Genomic DNA, 21,381 nt, shown 5'->3' with positions numbered 1-21,381 from the left:
CATTTGATATAGCGCTTTTCACGTCAGGAGGACGTCCCAAAGCGCTTCACAGAACACACTGTAAAGTGAATTGACTGTATTTGTGGGCGAACGCGGCAGCCAATTGCGCACAGCAATGTCCCACAAACAGTCGTAGATTGAAAATGACTAATTTAATTATTGTTTTTGGTTTTTTTGGAGGGATTATTATTAGGTTCTGTGTGGAGTAAGGAAACTTGCCCAAGGTCTCGCCCTGTCTGGAATTGAACTCAGGTCTCTCACTTGCAAAGCGAGTGCTCTAACCACTGAGCTACAGGACTCCATATCAAATGCAAGGATTATTATTATTATATTGTAAAGAGGATTGACTGTATTTTGTGGACAAAACAAACACATTGACTCTGAGCTGAGGTTCTGGAGTCAGGTCTTGTGTGAAACTCAGCTGGAAATGCCATTGATCTTTTGTGGCAGAAATCTCAAGTATTGAAATACAGTACTTCCTAACATCAGGACGAGGGCATGAGAGAGAGAAAAAAAAAGAGGGACACAGATTATGATTATTGCTGATATGCTCACTGATACCTGGATCGCCGGTACGTGTTTCACTTACTCAGACAGAAGCTCAATCTAAAGCCGTGTGGTGTAGACTGCTCCGCTTGCTTTATTTTGCGAACGAGATCCATCAGGGGTCGCTCTGGCTATAACAACAAAAAAATACATTTACTTAGAGCCTTTCACGTTGGGAGGATATCGCAAAGCGCTAGACCTTCAAGGATTTGCACCTGAGCTGGGGGTTGGGATCAGGAGTGGTGGAGGCCAGGGAAGGTGGAGATATGCAAGGTCGAAGAGGAGGGCCTTGAGACATATATATGAGACAGCTATAGGCAAACTTAGGGCACCAGATTTCTCGACCGGGGCTACAACAGGTGCCATGTGCTAGCACCTGCAGGTGTGTTGAGGTAAATTCATCAAGCTATCGATAAAGCTATCGAACTTCTAAGGGGGTAAGACTTGTGAAGTTTCGCCAGAGTGGCAGATTGTCTTGAGCGGTTTCTGAGGTCGATACAGTGTTGGAAGTGTTTAGATATCGTTCACTCAGTATACCCCTATCCTTTCCATGCTCCATTAGTTTCCCAGCAGATCGACTTCCAGGATTCCCGTTGCGACCTTCAGTTCCTCTCTGTGGTCCTATGCTGCTGTTCTTGACTTCAATCTGCTGCTGGTAACTTGCTCTGCCAGCGGTTGGCCAAATCTTCACCTCGGCTCTCTGGAATTCTCACAAAATCCCTTCTTCGCCTTGTGCCTTCCCTCCCTGACTTCAGAACCCTCTTTACCCTACATCTTGTCAACACCTTCCTTTGCTGGCTCCATGCTCTGTGCTCCATGCTCATTCGACAGACTCTTTGAGTCCTTTGAAAGGAGCCTTTTTACGAATGCAAGTTGTTGTTGTGAGAGTTACAGTCTTAGGGGAGAGTGGTTCAAGAGCTCATTTGGCCAATTTCTGAGGATTCAAGTGCTATTATAACGGGTTTGACTTGTGAGAAGAGATGGCCTGAATATGTAATTTACCCCACTTAACTGAGCAGACATCTCTTGAAGCTTAAATGTTTAATCACGTTGAAAGCATTCGCAGCTAGTTCCGTTGCTGGTGACCCAAGTCCTGATTTGTGTTTCATGTTGTTACCCCAAGGAGATTGTGGAGATGAGTTTCTGAAACTATTCTTGGTTCGTGCTCACAGACGTCTCTTTATAATTCCAGTTTTGGACAGGAAGTTATCTGTGAGGCAAAGCAGAGCTGAACTGATTAAGAAGGGAGTGTTGAAAGAGATCCCTGAACAGGGTGAGTATGACGTGTGCACAGTATGGAGAGCGATTTTGATTCGGGTTAGGCTTTGATTGTGATCCACAAGAATATAGTCAGTCAGTAAAGATCTAGGCATTCTCCCAAATACCTGAGCAATCTCACTCTGCACGTTTCCTGCTTAACTCCAGCTTGCTTGGCAATTCTGACTGTCCTTTCGCTGAGGGCTATGGGTCAATGTGCCATTTCTTGAGCACAGACATTTCCCTGGAAGTGATTTTAACCCCATCACTGCCAGCCCAGCCCGGTCTGACTTTGATTCCCTATCTTGTCTGCGCCTGCCTGTGCGTGACTGAGACCGGTTGAAGTGCTGAACCTGTGCAGACAACACTGTACAGAGATTTTATTTATTACAGTCTGGGACGTCATTAGTTTTGTTTGTGTACTTTTGGACAGTTCAATTTTATCGCTGTTTGTTTCCATGCTGAAGTAGTGCAGGACAGTAACACAGTAACTTAGCCTTAGCTGAAATTTTTGCCATATTGAACACGACTGCAACACGCATGTCTTTGAACACACAGCGTCCAGGGTAGAGAGCCTGTCCCTGACGTGGGAATTCCATTATCTAAGCAATGGAAAAGAAACTCTTTGGGTTCAGGTCTCTGGCCTGAACTTTGCACTCAGAATTTCTATCTCTTGGCTTTCGAATCGTTTCTGAACTAATTAGTTGGCGGATTAAATCAATTCAGAGGCTGTTTTGCGTTTGCAACACGGGGTGTTGATTAAGGCTGTTTGTCACATTAAGGTGTAAATGACCCATTGTTGCACGATAAATGCTTTCTCTGGTGTATGCCGTGCGCAAATCATGTGCAAACAGATATGGACAGAGGGAATTCTTTAATTAGACAATGGGAAGGGTCCTTCATTCCATCATTAAAGGGCACCTGTAATTCCTTCTGTACATACACGTTTGCGCATGGTTTACACCATGGAGCTATATAATAGATCCTTGCGTAAACCAGCTCCAGACCAGTTTATCCATGAGCCGGTAGTCACATCTCTGGTTTTAGTTCTTCTGAGCGAAAGCGAGCTGATTCGTTTGCGTCTGGTTCGCCTGCTGAGAGAGGACTGAGCCATGTACACAGTCTACACAAGTGTCCTCACCAGTTTGAGAAAAGAACGTATCAAAGCGCTTCACAAGTACAGCATTTTGCACCGAGCAGGGAAACAAATAGGTTTAAAGATGTTTGACCAAGGAGCGTCAAAGAAACGTGTGTTCAGCAGGTTTTGATGTGACACCAGGCAGAGAGGCAATAACAACAACAAAATTACATTTGCATAGCGCCTTTAACGTCAGGAGGATGTCTCAAGGCGCTGGGCAGAGTTGGGACCCTCGCTGATGGTCGGGATTGGAGAGGGTGGAAGCAGTGGGGGAAAGCAGGGTGATCAAAAGCACGGTCGAAGAAGCAGTGGAAGAAGAGAGTCCCAGATGACAGCTTGGTCACTGATAGTGGGATGAGGGAAAACGCTGGGGTCTAATTTGCGTTGTGAAAAGTATCTTTCTTGTTGTTTAGTTGTTTTGTTCTGCCCATCAGTGCTGCGCCCCCCCAGCCCCCATTCCTCCCCCACCCCCCTCCCTGACCCCAGTAATCTCCGCTGTCCCTTTGTGTGGAAAGTAATAATAATAATCCTTGCATTTGATATAGGGTCTTGTCGCATCGTTGAGACGTTTCAAATGCTTTACAAAACATATTACAAAGTGTAGTATTTTGTGGGAGAAATATCAATATTTCTTACCTCTGATTTTCCGGGGCTCTGGTTGGGTTTCGGCGGTGGAACTAGTAGTAATGTAATAATAATCCTTGCATTTGATATCACACCTTATGACGCCTGCGAGACCTCTCAAAGCGCTTCACAGAATATACTGCAAAGTGAATTCACTGTGTATTGAATAGAGCGATCTGATTCAATCAGTGCCGGGGTTTTGGGGGTCACGCACGGTTCTTTTGTGCTGCAGATGGTGACATCACCACCCAGAACAGCGCGTTGAAGAACGGGCACACGGTACCAGTGGGCAACCTGCCCGTCTCAGAGGATGTGAAGTCCACGGCTGAAGGCGAGAAGAGAAACAGCGTTTCCAAACCCCCAGTGGAGGTGGAAGCCGAGCCCGAGAAAAGACTAAACCTCCCGAAGGCTGTCACTGTGGAGGAGCCCAGAAGAATCAGAGGTAAGAAATGATAATAATAATAATAATCCTGGCCTTTGATATAGCGCCTTATCACTCTTCGAAACGTCTCAAAGCGCTTCACAGGATACACTGTAAAGTGACTGTGTATTTACGATTTGTGAGTTTTACTGTATGGATTTTTTTTTGACATGAGCAGAGATGGCGGAGAGACGGCCAGTGTCGGAGTTGCCTCCCCGAGAACATCCATACAAGCAACCCTTGCTCCCCCCGAAGAGACCGCTTTCTGCTCCAATTCCTGAAGCGGGGGAGGGGCAGGGGCAGGCCAGAGCGCCACTGGCTCCCATCACCATTGCCACTAAGCCTACGATACCTCTGGCTTCGAGCTCCATCTCAACGAGCAGTTCCTCCACCTTCACCACAGCCACCAATTCCACCACCACCACTACCACCACCACCACTACGAACACCACCGTCCCTGCCAAGCAGCCTCCTGTCCCACCGCCAAAACCCAACCGGAATAGCAATCCTCTATTTGGTGAGTGTCTGCTTTGCTGTCGCATGGGGCAGGAGCATAGGTGGGTGGGGAAGGGAGAAGTGTTCAATCCGACTTCGATAACTTCATCACAGGGAATTGTTGCTGTAGTGACTGTACTTGTAGGCGAACACAGAAACTGATTCACACATCCCACACACAAGTCAACCAAGAGTTTGGAGTCATGTGAGTGTGTGAGAGTGTGAGACAGAGAGAGTGTGTGTGTGTGTATGTGCGTGTGTGTGTGCTTCTGTGTGTATGTGAGTGTGTGTCAGAGAATTTGTGCGTGTGTGTGTGGGGGATATGAGAAGAGTGAGTGTGTGAGAGAGAGAGTGTGTGAGAGAGAGAGTGTGTGAGAGAGAGAGTCTGAGAAAATGTGTGTTGTGAGAGATAATGATGCACAATTGATTTGAGATTCCGCCAGGCCAGAATCGGGGAGGGAAGCACCTTGAGGGCGAGCCTTCGTGACTAGGTCAGCACTGTAGCGCGGGACATTCTGGTGCAGCTCACCCAGAGTGAGACTAAGACACTGCTGCCTCTCTCGTGCGAGGAGGCTCCTGAGTGAATGCGGCTGGTGTTTCCGAAGCTGCAGAGACCGACTTTTCTTTCCACTTTCTCTTTCAGCGGAGCTCACTCAAGCGCTGGGGCCCTCCTCTGCTGCCAGGCTGAGCAAACAGTCGCCCTTGCTGCCCCACAAGAGGATAAGCTTCAACGTGAACGTGAACGAGGTTTCCAGCTGCGCCAAAGATCTGCCTGAACTCGAGGAGCTTTGCCAGCAGCCCCCGTCTCCACCATTGCCTACGCACGTTCCTCCCGCTCCTGACGGGGCCACCCAGCAACCTCCAGCAAAACCGCCAGGCAGGACCATCCCCCCAGCGCTATCCTTAACGCAGCCAAACCTACAGTCAGACAAGGACAGGACAGCGGCAGAGCTGGAGAGGTTACGACTGTCTCAACCTCCGTCAGACGATTACCCGGAGCTCCTCCCAACTCGGCAGTCCCAGATCCCCTTGCACATAATGATCCAGCAGGCGCTGTGTAGCCCTCGGCCCGTCCTCTCGGCCAGCGAGGGCTCGAACTCGGCTCAGGCCTTGCTGTTTGACAGCAGCTTCGAAGATGCCAGTAAGAACAAAGCTCTACAGGTCACCTTGCAGAAACTGAAGTGGTGAGTGGGTGGTTGGGTGGGTTTGGGGAACTCGGGGTGGGGAGCTCGTTTTCTCTGCGGTTTGACTGCACTGACAACAACAACTTGCATTTATACCGCGCTTTTCACGTCGAGACGATGTCCAAAGGCAGGTGCTGGATAGTAAGGGGTTTGCACACGAGCTTATAGTCACCTCCTCCCTATCCCCGGCTCAGCGATAGGCTCCGCCACTATTAAAACACTCCGAAACACCACCCCTCATCAAGGGGCTGTATAAATTCAAGTTGTTGTTGTTTTTGTTGTTGTGTATGCGAGTTACTAAAGGATACAACCAGTTTGGTGGTTCCCCGGGTGACTAACCCACCAGAGTTTGAAGCAGATTCATTTCATATTTCATCCTCTTCACCACCAATATTTTTTTCTGCTCTTCAGAAAGTGCCTGTACAGGAGGAGGCCATTCAGGCCACCAAAACTGTTCCTCTGGTGGATTACCGTAGATCTTTTAATCCTCTTCTCTTCCTACCACCCCCCTTCCACACAATCTCTGACTCTGATCGCCCCCTCCGTCACTCACTCACTCACTCACTCACTGCCCCTCCACTTGCCCTCTTCTATCTGACCGGCCACATGTGATTTGTTTAATTAGTCCGTCTGACGAGGAGACCACGGAGGACGAGGAGGAAGAGGAGCCGAGCCCAGAGAGACGGAATTTCCCAAGCTTCCTTCCCTCGGTAGTCATCATTCCGGAGCTGGAGAGGCAGGAAGAGGAGGAGACGACCGACTCGGATGAGGACGGGCCGGTGCTGTACAAAGACGACTACGATGAGGATGAAGATGAGGAAGATGACCAAGCCAGTACGTACACTGGCATTCAGTAACTCACTCTCGGTCTGCTGCTTGCCTGAATATGTCTGCCATAAGTCAGCTGTGAATGTATCTCTGTATACATCCTGCAGCAGTGGCCCAGAGTTTTACTCTCCGACCGTCAAAGAAAGCTTAGCCTGGGTTTGAGGTTTTCTGCTGTTCTTTTAAAAAAAAGGCTTCCAAATTAACGCTGAATTTAAGGATTTTCAACAATTCCACACTGCGCCTCTTAAATTCTATAGCTGTTGTTTGGAGTCTCGTGGGCTGAGACAGCGTGGAATTCCAAAGTACATGGCGATTGGACTCGTGTAACTCGTCTGTGAATATTTGCAAACCTGGCCTACAGATGGGAGGATGGTGAATGTGCCATGTTTCCTATTCCTGGTCGCTGCCAGGCCTGTCCGCTATCTCAGACATTTAGTGAGAAATCCCTCGTGGAATCATCACCCGTGGGTCTGGCCACAGGTGGCTCTGGCGGGGCTTTTGTTTGCTTCTGATACCAGCTTGCATTTGTGACGTCTGCTCCAATCTCTGCCGCAGGTTCTCTGGCCAACAAGGTGAAGCGAAAAGATACTCTGGCCCTTAAACTGAGCAACCGGCCCACAAAACAGAGGCTGATAGAGAAGAATATCCTCCCTCAGCAGTCAGACCAAGAGAGAATGGAGCTCCGGCAGCAGATCGGGACAGAGCTGATTAGGTAAAAAAAAAAACCAAAGCGATTACATTTACACAATACCTTTCACGTAGGAGGACGTCCCAAGATGCTGGACAGTCAGGGATCCACAACGAAACCGGTGGTTGGGATCAGGAGGGGTGGAGAGGTTAGGGATAGGAGGGTGACCGAAGAGGGGTCAAAGAGGGGTGTCTTGAGATGGATCTGGAAGGAGGCAAGGGAAGGGGCGAGGTCCCTGAAAGCTGAGATGTGGCACTGTGAGACTGTACAGTTAGCACTGCACACCTACCATTGCAGGCTGCCCAAGATCAGGTGGGTTAGTCCACCAGCTCCACTCCCTCATCCGGTACTCCATGCCCACTTAGACAGCCAGACCGTTTGTGTTGGAAACTTGGGGTCCAATATCTGGGGGTGAAGGGGGGGGCCAAAGATTTTAAGAAGCTTTGGATCTTAACGGATACCCATACCTGACGTCTGTTGTGTGTTTACCTCTGGGTCAGTGTTATGAAAAGCCGCTGTGTGACTAATAGCCTTCGCCTCTCTGTCTCCCCTCCCTCCCCTTTAGGCGACTGAGCCAAAGACCGACAGCAGAAGAGCTGGAGCAGAGGAACATCCTTAAACGTTAGTACTTATTTCACCCTTGATCACTGAGTGCGTTTAACCAGTTGCGAAACTGCTTGGTGTTTTACTGGCTGTATTTTAAATTCCCGCACATTCTCCCTAAAGCCCAGTGGTTTACTTGTGTCAGGAATAGGTACTGAGACACAAAAGGTTCAGTGGGTGTAAAAGGTGCCCGAACCACGTGACTGCCAGAAAAGCATCCTCAGCATAAGCTATCTTTCCTCTCAGGAACCTCTTGAGGGTCAGGCAGACTCAGCAGCACAGTTCGCTACTCGTACAGTCCCTCACGTAGGAAAATATCTCAACAAGTACCACATACGTTTCCTGCGTAAAGCATTCTGTGGGCGGGGGGAGAGGGAGGTGGGCAATGGCGCAGTCAAAGATTTTTTTTTAAACCTTTCGGAGGTGTATGCGCTATTTGGGTACTTTGTCAGCACCCCCCCACCCACCCTCACGAGATGCTGAAATCTGATGGATGTGGCTTTCCTTCCCCTTTCACAGAGAAGGACGATGAACAGCATCAGGCGGAGAAACGGGAGATCAAACGACGGCTCACTAGGAAGGTACGGAAATGATTTGTTACATTCCGGGCTTTAGAGTCAGGCATCATAAAGCTTTGTGTTCAGGCGAAAAGCTCTGGAAACGTGAGGTGCTGACTTTCAAATTGAGAATGAATTGAAGGATTTACCACAACTCTTCTCCACCTTACATTTGATGGGCTTAAAGCGTATGTGGGATTGGGGTGGAGTCTGGTGCTTGTGTGACCGACACTCGCTGTCTGAAGTCAAATGGGGGGAATATGTTTCTGTGGGCCCAATGGTCGTTGTTGTGTGTGTGTGTCGGGAGGGAGGGGGGTAGCGGCACAAGAGGGGGAAGAAGAGGGGGATTGAGCCATGACTGTTGTTCCTTGAGGGAACTTTTCTGTTTGACTTTGGTGACGTCTGGTTAGCGTCAAAAACTGGGAAAGTCTGTGTTGGGAAGACTGAACGCGGCAAGTCTCCCTACCCCCATTCTCCCTGTTCCCCATCCACAGCTCGGATTGAAATTCCAGCTGTCGAGCGCCTCCTGACGTGAAAAGGCGCTACGATACAAATGTCATTTGTTGACGTGAACGTTATCCTTACTGTCCTGCTTTGTCGCGACCTGTTTAATTCAGCTCAGCGCCAGACCCACGGTGGCAGAGCTTCAGGCTCGAAATATCCTGCGTTTCCACGAATACGTCGAGGTGACGGACGCCTATGATTACGACCGCCGTGCAGAAAAGCCGTGGACAAAACTAACACCAGCAGATAAGGTGAGAAGCTCCTGCCTGCAGCGTTGTGGAGATTTAAACTGCTTTTATATCCCAATATTGTCATTGTTGATTCAATAAGTTTTTTTTCTGGTAATTAATCGATTTCCCACGATAAAGCCCCACTAGGTTAGACGAATGGCATGGGAAAACACTGCGTGGATTTTAACAAGGGCTGGAACATTGCCCTGAGTTAATCGGCTAAGGTCGTTCACTCCAGCTCAACGCTGGCCCATTCCTGTCCCATCCCTTCTGTTGCAACGAGTTTCTTATTGTCAAATCAATTGTCCCGTTTTAGGCAGCAATACGAAAAGAGCTAAATGAATTCAAGAGTACAGAGATGGAGGTGCATGAGGAAAGTCGGATGTACACAAGGTACCGTTTACATTCTTTCCCTCACTCTCTCTCACTCGCACTCTCTATCTCACTCACACTCTCTCTCGCTCACACACTCACTCACACACTCTCACACACACACAGTCTTTCAGACTCTCTCACACTTTCTATCTCACACACTTTTATTCTTTTGCTTTTCACACATACACACTCATGCTCTCTCTCACTCACACTTTGTCACTTTCTCTCTCACAGCGTTTAACCTGACAGATTAGATAATAGGGCAACTAGTAACTAGTTATGGGTTTGTGACCTGCAGGATGTCTGGGGTTTCGGATGAACTCACTTGGTCTGAATTTCACTTTCTGCCTGTAGGTTTCATCGACCATAATGACAAGTACAAGCTAGAAGCTGGCGTCTCTCTGTGCGGTCGGTGTCTGTGCGGAGATGGGGATGAATTCCCCAGAGTATTGTGCGGGAAGCCACATTGTGCAGACACCTGTATACAAATGCATTTAACACACATTCAGTGAACCCGGTGCTACGGATGGTGAAATCGATCCTTTGCTTCGCCGTTTCGTACGTAAATCCTGCTTCCACCAGTTAACGCATCCCCGAGGAAGGATTCCCTCCCCGATCCTATTCTGCTCGAACGCTTGCTGTCTGTCCACACCTTCACATCGGTCCAACACCCGCGATTCGGGTGAAACCCGCGACAGTGCAAACAGTGCGGAGACGCTGGAAGTGCTCGTGGTGATGTCTTTCTCTTAACTTTTTTTTCCCTGGAGGCAAAAAAGGACTGATTGCGAGGTGGGGTGGGGGGTGGGATTTGTGAGTACAACGCTGATTTTAGCTGTCTTTCAGGGGTTTTTATTCTTCTAAACTGTGGTGGCTGTTTATCTTTTGCTTGGATCGTCAGAGAGTGAGCGAGAGGAGGTAGAGCTTGAAATTGAACCCGGCAATGTGATGCAGATTCCCTAACCCTCTCTTCCCCCCCCCCCCGTCCCGTCTCTCCTACACGCATAGCCCTCGCGCCTTTACATCTCGGTTTCTTGAGGTGATGCACGGCTCTCCAAACGAAGACAAAACCGCAGCTCTCCTGCCGTTAATTCCGTGCAAGAGCATTTTTTTGTTGTTGCTTTTTTCGTCCAATTGTATCGAGGAGCACTTTTCCAAACAAAAATAATAGATCGAGGGAAGCCTCCATTCGAAGATCCGTCTTATTCCGTGCCGTGAGCATCTTGGTCCAGGACCTCACCACGGTGCAAATCGACCCCCTTTCTCCACCCCCCCCCTCTCTAAATTGTGGGGAAAATGGTTTGTGCCGGGAGAGTATACACGTGCCACTGGAGAAATTCCATGCCACCGCAAATGACCACTGTATAAAGTGTCGCTTTAAGAAATAAGTCAATATGTGTAAATCTGTCTTCCTGTTTTAAATCTAAATATTGAATAAAAAGTATTATAGTGGCTTTTTAAAAAATATATATATATATATATGTGTGTATATCAGAATCCACTTTAAAACACTACTGGGGTATTTCAACGCTACTGGAACATAGTCCACGGTTCATTATGTGGCTGTTTGCAACTTTGGGAATTCCTGATCGTTTTTTTTTTGCTGTGTTGTCATTTTAACCCCCAGCTCGTTCCATCGGTTGCTAAGAAGCTGATATGCTTCCCCCAGGCTGGAGGTGTGGAGATGGTGACTTTTTTCCTCACCCCTTCTCCCCATTTCTGTTTCTTGCCGTGTGCCACCAAGCAAGAAACAGACTCTTGGTGGGGGGGCAGGGGTGTTTTAAATTTGGGATGGTTTGGTAAATTTGGGTCCTATTGTATTGCGTATTTCTGGGACGTGCAGTGAATCAGTTGAAGTAATTTACTTAAGTGGCTCAATTTGTTATCACACCATTGAGGCACTTCTCTAGATTTTATTTGCTTCTGCTTGGCCTTCTGGCACAAGCAGCTAAACGCTTGTTGATGACATCTTTATCCATGTAGGGAAATGGGGGCGCGTTTGGTGTTTTAACTTTTTAACGCTGAGTTTCCTGGGTGGGAGTTTAGAGAAGGAAGGTATAATGAACCAGGATCCCCATTTTAATAACTGTTCAGTGACCCCAAGTGGCATGTTTGGACCCTGGGTGAGGACAGAATTGGATTGTGCTGCAATGCCATCATCTTCTTTCCCACCCCGCTACCCCCCCAACCGACACCCTCCCCCAATCAAATAGGCCGTCAACGCTCATTGTCTGTCCTTGCGTTTGAACGCTCTGTAAACCTGCCTATATTTTCTGATACAACTGGCGAGAGAGCGTTGAACCTGTAGCACTGAGGTAGGAAGAATGTTATTTGCATTGTGTGAGGTTGTCCTGAGTATGTGGAACCCTTCACTGATAAGAATCAGCAAAGCAGGGAGAGTGTGGGGGAATTTGAAGGTGAAATCAAAAAGTGTAGCGGACTGAGAAGGTGAAGGACATGCGGGCTGGTTTCAGTGTACAGGCCAATCGCATTATTACGCAGTAGTTTCAGTCCATAAACTCAGACCCACGTTAAAGAGGAGGTGGGGGGGATGTTAAAAATGGGTCTTCAGGTCGTTACTGACGTTGCTTTTCCAGTGCGTGTGTGTTCTATCAGCGAGCAGCGCAGCTGACCTCCCGGTGTTAGCCGAGCAGGTTATCATGGGCCCGGCTTGTGTTAACATTCTCAGAATTGTTGGGGTTTTGGGCGGGCGACCCTGGCTCGGGTTGTGCTGCGATGGAAGTCTGTCTGGATCGGGCACTTTGACATGGGTCACACCTTCCACCCAACCCTCCTCCCATCACTGTTCATTGTGGCTCTCTGTTCTGCTTTCTTTCTGTCTACAGCGCTATTCCATTGGAGGTATGAAGAGGTGATGGGGTGGTGGTGGTGGTGGGGGGGAGAGAGAGCGTGAGGATAAGCTTGGAAAATCCCAAGCATTCCGCCTCAGCAACTCTGGTGGCCGCTCAGAGAGAAGCAGCGCTGGTTGGTTCAGTGTCTGGTTGAATCAGTGCATTGGCCTCGTGCTTCCTCCCCTCTTCTGCAGCATTTGGTTAATAGTTATGAGTTGAGCCACAGCTTGGCGTTTGCTCAATACCTCCTTTGGGTTGAAACCAGCGCTTGGGAATAAGGCAGAACAAAGACACACATTTTAGAAAAGAGAATGCTTGCACATGTATGTAAGATAAAGCAAAACTGTTGGTATATTTTCTTTTTTGTAACCAGTTGGGGGCTTATTTTAAGCTTGTCTTTACCGCTTCTGATACAGCTGGCAAATTCATCATCAGAGGTGTGTGCTTTATCACATTAAACCTGACTGACATAGAAAGAATATTAATTCCGCCTGCTTTGTACATAGGCAATAAAACACAGCTGTACGGAAGGCAGGTTACAAAGACCAGGTTAAAATCCAGCGTCCTAATTTAGGAATTGTCTTTTTTTAAAGAAAAATCCCCACAAAAAACAACTTTAATTTTTTGCAGTCTGTATAGTTGATGTATGTACATTTTCGTATGAGGTGTAAATAATCGAACATTGCTTTTACATTTGTTTTTATTTCATGTATTTTGTTCTCTATAAGTGCTGCTTTCTCATTAATTTTTTTAACAAAAAAAAAAGCAGTTCCCTACTTGTCATGACAGGGGCTGAATCCAACATCAAACCTACACCATCTACTTTTCCACATAATCCGGTCAGTCAATGCACTCCAGGATATTAGAGATTACATCCCTCCCCCCCCCCCGTTGCTAACAGCCACTCTAAAGTCACCTGCAAAGGTAATTTAGCGATTTGGTTTAAACTTTACATTCTGATGTGCATTTAAGGATCCGAGGAGTGAGGTGCGGCCCAATGCAGGGTAACATACTCATATTATCCTGGTCCATTTGATTCAATTCTTGGAACAAATCTCTAATTGGGCAAATACGTCATTGGCACTGCTCTTAACTCAGGTAAACCTTACACTTGGCATTCCATTGCCTGCACCCCTGTGGTGCCAAAGCGCTGTAATGTAAAGCTAGCTCTTCATCTGCGGAGAGATCTGACTGACTGGTGTAGTTCTGATGTTTGTACCAACCAGTTTCCTCCCTGGTTGGGGAGCTTTTATGTTTTGTTGCTGTTGTCTGCAAACAGACCTGTGTGACCCAACAAAGCTGAGGAAGTGATAGCTAAAGAAAAACTTTCCAGCCCCGAAGGGCAAATCTTTCCGTGAATATAAAGACCAACGAACCTCATTGCTTCTCATCTTTAATTCTCCTCACTCTCCTTCCCTCCCCCACCCCAAACCCCCCACTATGTTTATCTGCACACACAGTGTCTACCATCTCACCACTTCTCATTAACTGGAAGGTCCAGGCCAGTTGGGCTGTGGACAGCTCCAAGTTCCATCTGGTGCTGGTTCGCAAATCACTGTCTGGTAGTGTTCACGTGATTAACGACATTCATCTCCCATCGATTCCTATTCTTTTGACCCCACCCCCCCCCATTCAAAAAATAAAATGTGAGGTGCTTCTTGGAGCCGAGACGAGAAAGTCCAAACTTTATTTCTGATAGAAGTAGTTGGTTGACGCTAGCAATTCCTATTGGGAAATAGGTGCTGCGTCGCCAATGCTGCAGAGCCAGTATTTCCGAGCTCGAATGTCATGAATCCAGAGGCCAACTCAAACAGTAACTCAGGTTTTAAGTAGTTTTCTGCTTCGTAGCATATCGGTGGGGGGGGGGGGAATGGTCTGTTTGGGCTCCGACCAATTTGGCTGCCAAGCAGAGAGCAGAAACTTCCAATGCTGAGCTGGAAACGGCATAAGTTCCATTAATGGCCTTGACAAAATGTTCTATGTACAACGCAACCAACTTTTGTGTTCAACTGGATGTTTGTAGCCATGCTTTTAATGTTTTAAAAGAAACCTATCCATGTCATGTCTGACTCCCATATGACCTGCTTACCGTTTGCTTTTCCATTTCTTTTAAGGGAGAGGTGCCTTAACATCTTGGCTTTGCTCATTCATTTTCCCGTAAGACGTGACATTTTTAAACCTTGAATAAAAAGAACAACCGTACCCTGAGCTCGAACTCTTGTGTCGCTTGATTCATTTGCACGTCCGTATCAAACCAATGGACGTGGACGTCGGATGGGACATCCATTTAGCAAACTGGCAGTGATCGAACCGCGTTTCGCCCCCAAAAATACGCAGTACATTGTCGTAGCCTCACACAGCATTCAGTTATATCGTATTATATAATATAATTATTATAATTATTATATTGTAAATTATATTACAACACATACTCCCGCGAAAGTGTTTGGGGTGTGACGGTGCCGCGATACGGCACTGTGTCAAAATAAAATTGGCCACTCAATCCCCGACTGTTCGTGCGACACCGCCGTGCGCTATTGGCTGCCGGGTTGGCCGCCAAATGCACAGTCACTACACTTTACAGTGTAGCCCCGTGAAGCGCTCTGGGACGCCTCGAGGCCGTGATAAGGCGCCGGATCGAACGCCAGGGATATCACCATTGGGACGGCCAGGATTGCCCACTATCGCCTCGCGCACAGTCACTACACCCGATGCTATCTGCATGGAGGCGGTTGCGGGGGTCAGGGGCAGTGGCGGCCTCCAGCCGGCGGGGGGCGCTGTGCGCGGAGCTGACGCTGAGTACACACGCGGTCTCCCCCCCACCCACCACCCCCCATCCGGGTCCTCCCGCACTATATAAGCGTCGCTCAAAGGACCGCTCAGTCTTTCAACGGCGGGAACCCGGAGAAGAAGGTCTGAGGTGAGCGCGACCCTAAGGGAAGGCCCGAGATCCCCGGCCTCTGGTGGCCTGACTCCCCCCTCGGGGGGTGGGGTGGGTTGGGGGGGAAGGCGAGGAAAAGAGGCGCCGCTCGTGGCCTCCTGTACGGCCACAGTTTTATTGCGTTCACATCAATTATTCTCTTCGCTTCAGTTCTAAATGTCTTTTCTGGTGACTTCGTGGTGGTGGTGGGGGGTTTTTTAAAAAAAAAAAAATCGCGATCAGATTCACTCTCTCACGAGTGAAACCGTTTAAAGTTGTGTTTTGACGCGAGCGAACATTGGTAGAATTATAAAAAAGGTTATCATTTAAAGTGAAACTGGGCTTTTTCCCCTCCTCCCCTCCTCCTCATTCCCCCTCCTGATCCCCCCCTCCTCCTGATCCCCCCCTCCTCCTGATCCCCCCCCCTCCTCCTCATTCCTCCTCATCATCTCCCCCTTCTCATCCCCCCCTCCCCTCCTCATTCCCCTCCTGATCCCCCTCTCCTCCTGATCCCCCCTCTCCTGATCCCCCCCTCCTCCTGATCCCCCCTCCTCCTGATCCCCCCTCCTCTTCCCCCCCTCCCCTCCTGCTCATTCCTCCTCATCATCTCCCCTCCTCATCCCCCCTCCCCTCCTCATTCCCCCTCCTGATCCCCCCTCTCCTCCTGATCCCCCCTCTCCTCCTGATCCCCCCCTCCCCTCCTCATTTCCCTTCCTGATCCCCCCTCCTCCTAATCCCCCCTCTCCTGATCTCCCCTCTCCTGATCCCCCCCTCCTCATCCCCCCTCCCCATCCCCCCCATCCCTCATCTACTTGCAGTGACTTTCCTGTGGTTATCATGGAATAATAATCCCTCCAAAACCAAAAACAATAATAAATTGGTCATTTTCAATCTACGACTGTTTGTGGGACATTGCTGTGCGCAATTGGCTGCCGCGTTCTCCCACAAATATACAGTCAATTCACTTTACAGTGTGTTCTGTGAAGCGCTTTGGGACGTCCTCCCGAAGTGAAAAGCGCTATATCAAATGCAAGGATTATTATTATTATTAATTGTACCCGCCCTGAGCTGGAGGAAGGATTGACCAGACTGTGGAGCGCACGTGGGCACTGGAGTTCTGAGGTCAATATAAATATAGTCATAATAATAATCATAATAATTCTTGCATTTGATATTGCGCCAATATGCAGCCGATATTTGCGTAAAGAATAACCGCGGCGTTCGGTGGAGGGATCCTGGTGCTGGGCGTCGCTCGGTGCTTTGCAAGGGTTCTGTGCCGTCACTGGGCATCTTAACGCTCCTCGCATGGTCATGTAGCCCCTTATGCCGTCGAGGCGTCTCAAGGTGGCTTTGCCGGACATTTTGTGCAGTGGTGAGGCCGTGTGTACTTTGTGGGTTTATCTGTAGGCGAAGGTGGATTTTAAACCCCAACGAGGGCATCCATGGGAGTTCACTCTCCCGTGGCTCTGTCCGAGTGGCGTATGGGAGCGTAGGCCTCTGGGCCCGTGCCGTACAGTCCTGTTCCACAGCGTTGGAGAGAGTGTCTGTCCCCGGCCCTTGGGCCGGTGAGGACAGCAGCCTGTATATTCCTATACCTTCTCAGAGCCCAGCGGGCAGTGACTGAGGAGATAAACCATGCAGGGTACAGTTACATTATTAGCATAATTGGGGAATTAGATGAACCTCAAAGATATAATTTTCGTTTCGAGGCAATGTTAGACGCACGGAGAAGCTTTCCTACTTGACGGGAGAGGTGTTATATGGTTGTTTGGTTTCAATTACATTAAGTCAAACTGATTTGCTTCCTTCTCATATTAGAGTGAAATGATCTGTCTGGAGGCTCCTGAGAATTGGACCAGAAGAATATGCTGGCCCCCTCAGCAATGTCTCGGGTAAGTTTTGTATATGCTTTAGGTTGTCGTTCTTGCAGCCTCATACAATCTCAATATTATATAGAGGCAGTGTTTGAATGTGTAACTGGAGACATAATGGGAAATGGTTGTGTGCAATTTGAAAACCTTTAAAGTGAGGTCCTTTTTTAACGCACTCCTCACCGGTTTCCCCAACTCCACTATTCAAAAAGTTAGACTCTTTCAGAACTCTGCCACTGCATATTTACCCGGACCAAACCCACATCTCACCAATTCTGGCCTGGTTCCATCGAATGGAGCAACTTCAAGATTCTCACACTTGTGTTCAAATTCCTTCACTCTCTGGCAACTCCCTACCACCCCGATCTCCTCACTCCCCAATCCACCACTGGGCGACTCCGCTCGTCTGGCACTGGCCTCCTGCTCACCCTTTGCGCCCTCCACCCTACCATCGGAGGTCGCGCTTTCAGCTACTACGTCCGGAATCTCTGGAATGCTCTTCCTCGGTTGCTCCACCTTGTCCCTTTTTCAAGTCCGGCCTGAAAACCTTCCTCTTTGACTGCTTACGGCCTCCTCCCCCCTGGCTCGGAGTCGGGCTCTCTTAACGCTCTGAAACACTATCTTGCGTGGAGGGCAAGTACAAGTTGTTGTCGTTTTAGCAGATGGTACCAGTGTCGGTGTTAGATCAGAACATCTATAGATGCAGACACTTAAGGCAATTTTGGGTGTTGGATAGAGATTAAGCAATTTGTTCAGCTCTAATAGATTAACAAGAGGATTAAACCCCAACAAGGACATCCGTGGGAGATCACTCCCATGGCTCTGTCTGGGTGGCATATGGGAGCGTAGGCCGCTAGGCCTGAGGCATGCAGTCCCTTTCCACAGCGTTGGAGAGAGTGTCTGTCCCAGCCCTTGACCTGGTGACGACAGCAGCCTATATAATCCTATACCTTCCCAGAGAGTCCAGTGGACAGTGACTGAGGAGATAAACCATGCAGGGTACATCCCCTCCTCTGTTCAGGCTGAAAAAGGTTGAGTGAGTGTTTGGATGTGTGTGATCTAGCAAACTATTAGCTGGAGTGTGTGTATTAATCCTTCCTGCATTCTGACCATTACAGACAAATTCCTTGCTGATGCTGAAGTAACCCTGGGTTCTGCCTGGCTGATGAACTGAAAGCCAGGAAGAAAGGTCAATGGCAGCTTCCTTGGGACTGTGGGGTAAGTTCTGCTTTGTTTAGAAAGAGGAAAGATCCCAATGAGGGCGTCCATGGGAGTTCGCTCTCCCGTGGCTCTGTCCGAGTGGCGTATGGGAGCGTAGGCCTCTGGGCCCTTGACGTACAGTCCCATTCCACAGCGTTGGAGAGAGTGCCTGTCCCCGGCCCTTGGGCTGGTGAGGACAGCAGCCTGTATATTCCTATACCTTCTCAGAGTCCAGCGGGCAATGACTGAGGAGATAAACCATGCAGGGTACAATTACATTATTAAGCATTGTTGGGGAATTAAATGAGCATTAAGGATATGGAAACAGTAGGAGGCAGTGCTTTCTGTTGAACCTGCTTCACCATTTCTCTTGCTTTTTCCATATTTGCAAACTCCCACCCGCGCCCCCGGCATGCTTGGGTCCAAATCCTTGACTGTCTTATCGCCTTGGGACATCATTGTGTATTCTGTAACACCTGACATCTCCATGCAAACTTTTAGGTTGATTCTTTATGCAGTTTTTTTCCCCCACACTTTCTCAGGACTTTTAAGAATCTGTTTATATTTACTTTTTAACTCATTTCTAATTTTAGGCTCACATTAGTGGGTATTTAGGGGTTTAATGTTTAGCAAGGCCACATAATTCTTTATGTTCAACTCTATTTTCTTCATTCTGCAGTCGAGAGATTGTTTTTGTCCTGAACTTGTCGAAGGAGCAATAGGACTACAGACGAAAGCAATCGTTTCTGAGGTAAATATTCATGCTTGATGAGGAAGTATAAACCCAACGAGGGCATCCATGGGAGGTCACTCCTATGGTTCTGTCCGCGTGGCGTATGGGAGCGTAGGCCTCTGGGCCCTTGACGTATAGTCCTGTTCCACAGCGTTGGAGAGAGTGTCTGTCCCCGGCCCTTGGGCCGGTGAGGATAGCAGCCTGTATATTCCTATACCTTCTCAGAGCCCAGCGGGCAGTGACTGAGGAGATAAACCATGCAGGGTACATCCCCTCATCTGTTCAGTCTCAGAATATTTATCCGCGACTCACCCTCGGGACAAGGATATGCTAAGAAAATGGATTTCAATCATTAATTTCTAGGGAATTGTTTTAAATTTAAGAGTGGAAGAAACTTTCTGGTGCATGTATAATAATGATATAATTATGATCCTTACATTTGATATAGCTGTTTATCACATCGTTGAGATGTCTCACAAAGCGCTACTCAGGATATACTGTAAAGTGAATTCACTGTATTATAGGTGAAACATGGAAGCCATTTAATTTTTAAGTTTCAGTTTATGCGTTTAAGTGTAATGTGTTCTGGGACCTGGTGGAAGAATATTAACCAGCTTGACATGTTTCGGTGTGATACAAGTGGCAGAGAGTTGGAGTTGAACATTGTGGGGTGGGGGGGGGGGGGCTCAGAAATTAATATTGGGGTAACTATCTGCCAGTTAGTTGTAATCGAGTGCAATCTGATTCAGTTTCTGTTTACTTTAAGATCGTATGGGACCTCTTCGAGCTTGCAAGATCTTCGAACGAGATTTCAAGATCTATGGCTCGTCTTAGCAACTTCAGCCCACGAACAAAGCGGTCCAATGTTGCCAGATGGACCATCAGCTACTTGTTGAAATTTTAAATTGGTTTTGAAGCTCCGCATACAGTTAAGAACCTGCGTATGAGCCGGTTTGAAATAAAAGTCAAATCGAAGTAACTGCTGTCGGTTTCACATTACGGGTGAATATTGGGGAATTACTTACCGAGCAACTAATATGCTTGCAAGACCTTTTTGAGGAGGCATTCCAGTTCTGGGGAAGTGGTTGTAAGATGGGTCACAGGTGCTGTGTATAGGCGTACTACCTGCATCGGTATGTTTGGGATGGTCAGGACACCGGGAGTACTTTACATAACAACAACGCACAATTCATTGTGCGCAAACCCAAGAGAGGAAGCAGTGAGGATCGATTTCAAGACTCGCTTTCAAATCCCTTCGTGCCCCCGGCACCGCCCACCCCCCACTACCCTCTCCGTCCTGCTTCCCCGCCAACCTACAAACCCCCGCCTCTGCTCGGCTGGCTCCGGCCTCCTGCGTGTCCCTCAAACAATCTGTTCCGCCATCGCTGGCCGCGCTTTCAGCCGCTGTGCCCCTTGTCCCATCTTCGGTTGGTGTCTTAACGGCCTTCCTCTTCGTCTGTGCCTACGGTCACCCCCCCCCCCCCCCCTCCCGTCTCGGTGTCGTGCTCCGTCACTGTCGAGCGTGCTCTGCGTGGCGGGGGGGCGGGGGGGTCTATTAAGTGTGAGCTGTTGTTGCTGTTGCATTGCCCTCTGACCGGTTACTGAATGAAGACTTCAGATCACTTTGGAGTGGGTTGAGACGCTCAGCGAATCGCGGGCTTGTGATTGGCTGACGCCGTGTGAGCGGCCCAGGCCCCGCCCCCGCACAGGGTCAGTGCGCAGGCGCAGTGGTGAGAAGCTGCAGCCAGAGGGCAGTGGCCACCAACACACATCCTACAGACACCCTATACACATCCTACAGACACCCTATACACATCCTACAGACACCCTATACACATCCTACATACACCCTATACACATCCTACAGACACCCTGTACACATCCTACAGACACCCTGTACACATCCTACAGACACCCTGTACACATCCTACAGACACCCTGTACACATCCTACAGACACCCTGTACACATCCTACAGACACCCTGTACACATCCTACAGACACCCTGTACACATCCTACAGACACCCTATACACATCCTACAGACACCCTGTACACATCCTACAGACACCCTGTACACATCCTACAGACACCCTGTACACATCCTACAGACACCCTGTACACATCCTACAGACACCCTGTACACATCCTACAGACACCCTGTACACATCCTACAGACACCCTGTACACATCCTACAGACACCCTGTACACATCCTACAGACACCCTGTACACATCCTACAGACACCCTGTACACATCCTACAGACACCCTGTACACATCCTACAGACACCCTGTACACATCCTACAGACACCCTGTACACATCCTCCAGACACCCTGTACACATCCTACATACACCCT

The 21,381-nt window shown here is 48.6% G+C and overlaps 1 protein-coding gene, 1 long non-coding RNA gene and 4 other non-coding genes across 7 annotated transcripts in view; all 6 read left to right on the top strand.

Moving 5' to 3' along the window:
- Positions 1 to 14,507, top strand: part of phactr4b (phosphatase and actin regulator 4b) — a 40,544-nt gene extending 26,037 nt beyond the window's left edge. The window contains exons 4-14 of one of the 2 annotated variants that reach the window (XM_007894864.2): positions 1,739 to 1,819; positions 3,798 to 4,007; positions 4,165 to 4,503; positions 5,125 to 5,665; positions 6,291 to 6,499; positions 7,049 to 7,205; positions 7,747 to 7,802; positions 8,304 to 8,365; positions 8,959 to 9,096; positions 9,392 to 9,468; positions 9,805 to 14,507. In XM_007894864.2, the coding sequence (XP_007893055.2) occupies positions 1,739 to 1,819; positions 3,798 to 4,007; positions 4,165 to 4,503; positions 5,125 to 5,665; positions 6,291 to 6,499; positions 7,049 to 7,205; positions 7,747 to 7,802; positions 8,304 to 8,365; positions 8,959 to 9,096; positions 9,392 to 9,468; positions 9,805 to 9,820 (1,886 nt within the window). In that variant the 3' untranslated portion in view covers positions 9,821 to 14,507. The remainder of the gene's footprint in view (positions 1 to 1,738; positions 1,820 to 3,797; positions 4,008 to 4,164; positions 4,504 to 5,124; positions 5,666 to 6,290; positions 6,500 to 7,048; positions 7,206 to 7,746; positions 7,803 to 8,303; positions 8,366 to 8,958; positions 9,097 to 9,391; positions 9,469 to 9,804) is intronic. The other variant, XM_042338454.1, reaches the window with a different exon arrangement.
- A 660-nt stretch (positions 14,508 to 15,167) lies between these two features.
- LOC121849777 lies at positions 15,168 to 20,002 on the top strand. Its single transcript, XR_006085327.1, has 5 exons — positions 15,168 to 15,219; positions 17,038 to 17,111; positions 18,209 to 18,308; positions 18,970 to 19,041; positions 19,790 to 20,002. It is a non-coding gene; the product is annotated as an uncharacterized LOC121849777 (long non-coding RNA).
- On the top strand, positions 16,647 to 16,869 carry LOC121849824. The gene has a single exon (XR_006085383.1). It is a non-coding gene; the product is annotated as a small nucleolar RNA SNORA73 family (small nucleolar RNA).
- Positions 17,876 to 18,097, top strand: LOC121849800. The gene has a single exon (XR_006085359.1). It is a non-coding gene; the product is annotated as a small nucleolar RNA SNORA73 family (small nucleolar RNA).
- Positions 18,343 to 18,565, top strand: LOC121849823. The gene has a single exon (XR_006085382.1). It is a non-coding gene; the product is annotated as a small nucleolar RNA SNORA73 family (small nucleolar RNA).
- LOC121849799 lies at positions 19,075 to 19,295 on the top strand. Its single transcript, XR_006085358.1, has one exon. It is a non-coding gene; the product is annotated as a small nucleolar RNA SNORA73 family (small nucleolar RNA).
- Positions 20,003 to 21,381: the final 1,379 nt, after the last annotated feature.

Source organism: Callorhinchus milii, unplaced genomic scaffold (assembly GCF_018977255.1).
Source record: "Callorhinchus milii isolate IMCB2004 unplaced genomic scaffold, IMCB_Cmil_1.0 Scaffold10, whole genome shotgun sequence".
Lineage (NCBI taxonomy): Eukaryota > Metazoa > Chordata > Chondrichthyes > Chimaeriformes > Callorhinchidae > Callorhinchus > Callorhinchus milii.
Note: the sequence above shows the minus strand (reverse complement) of the source record. Positions and strands in the feature narration are given on the sequence as shown.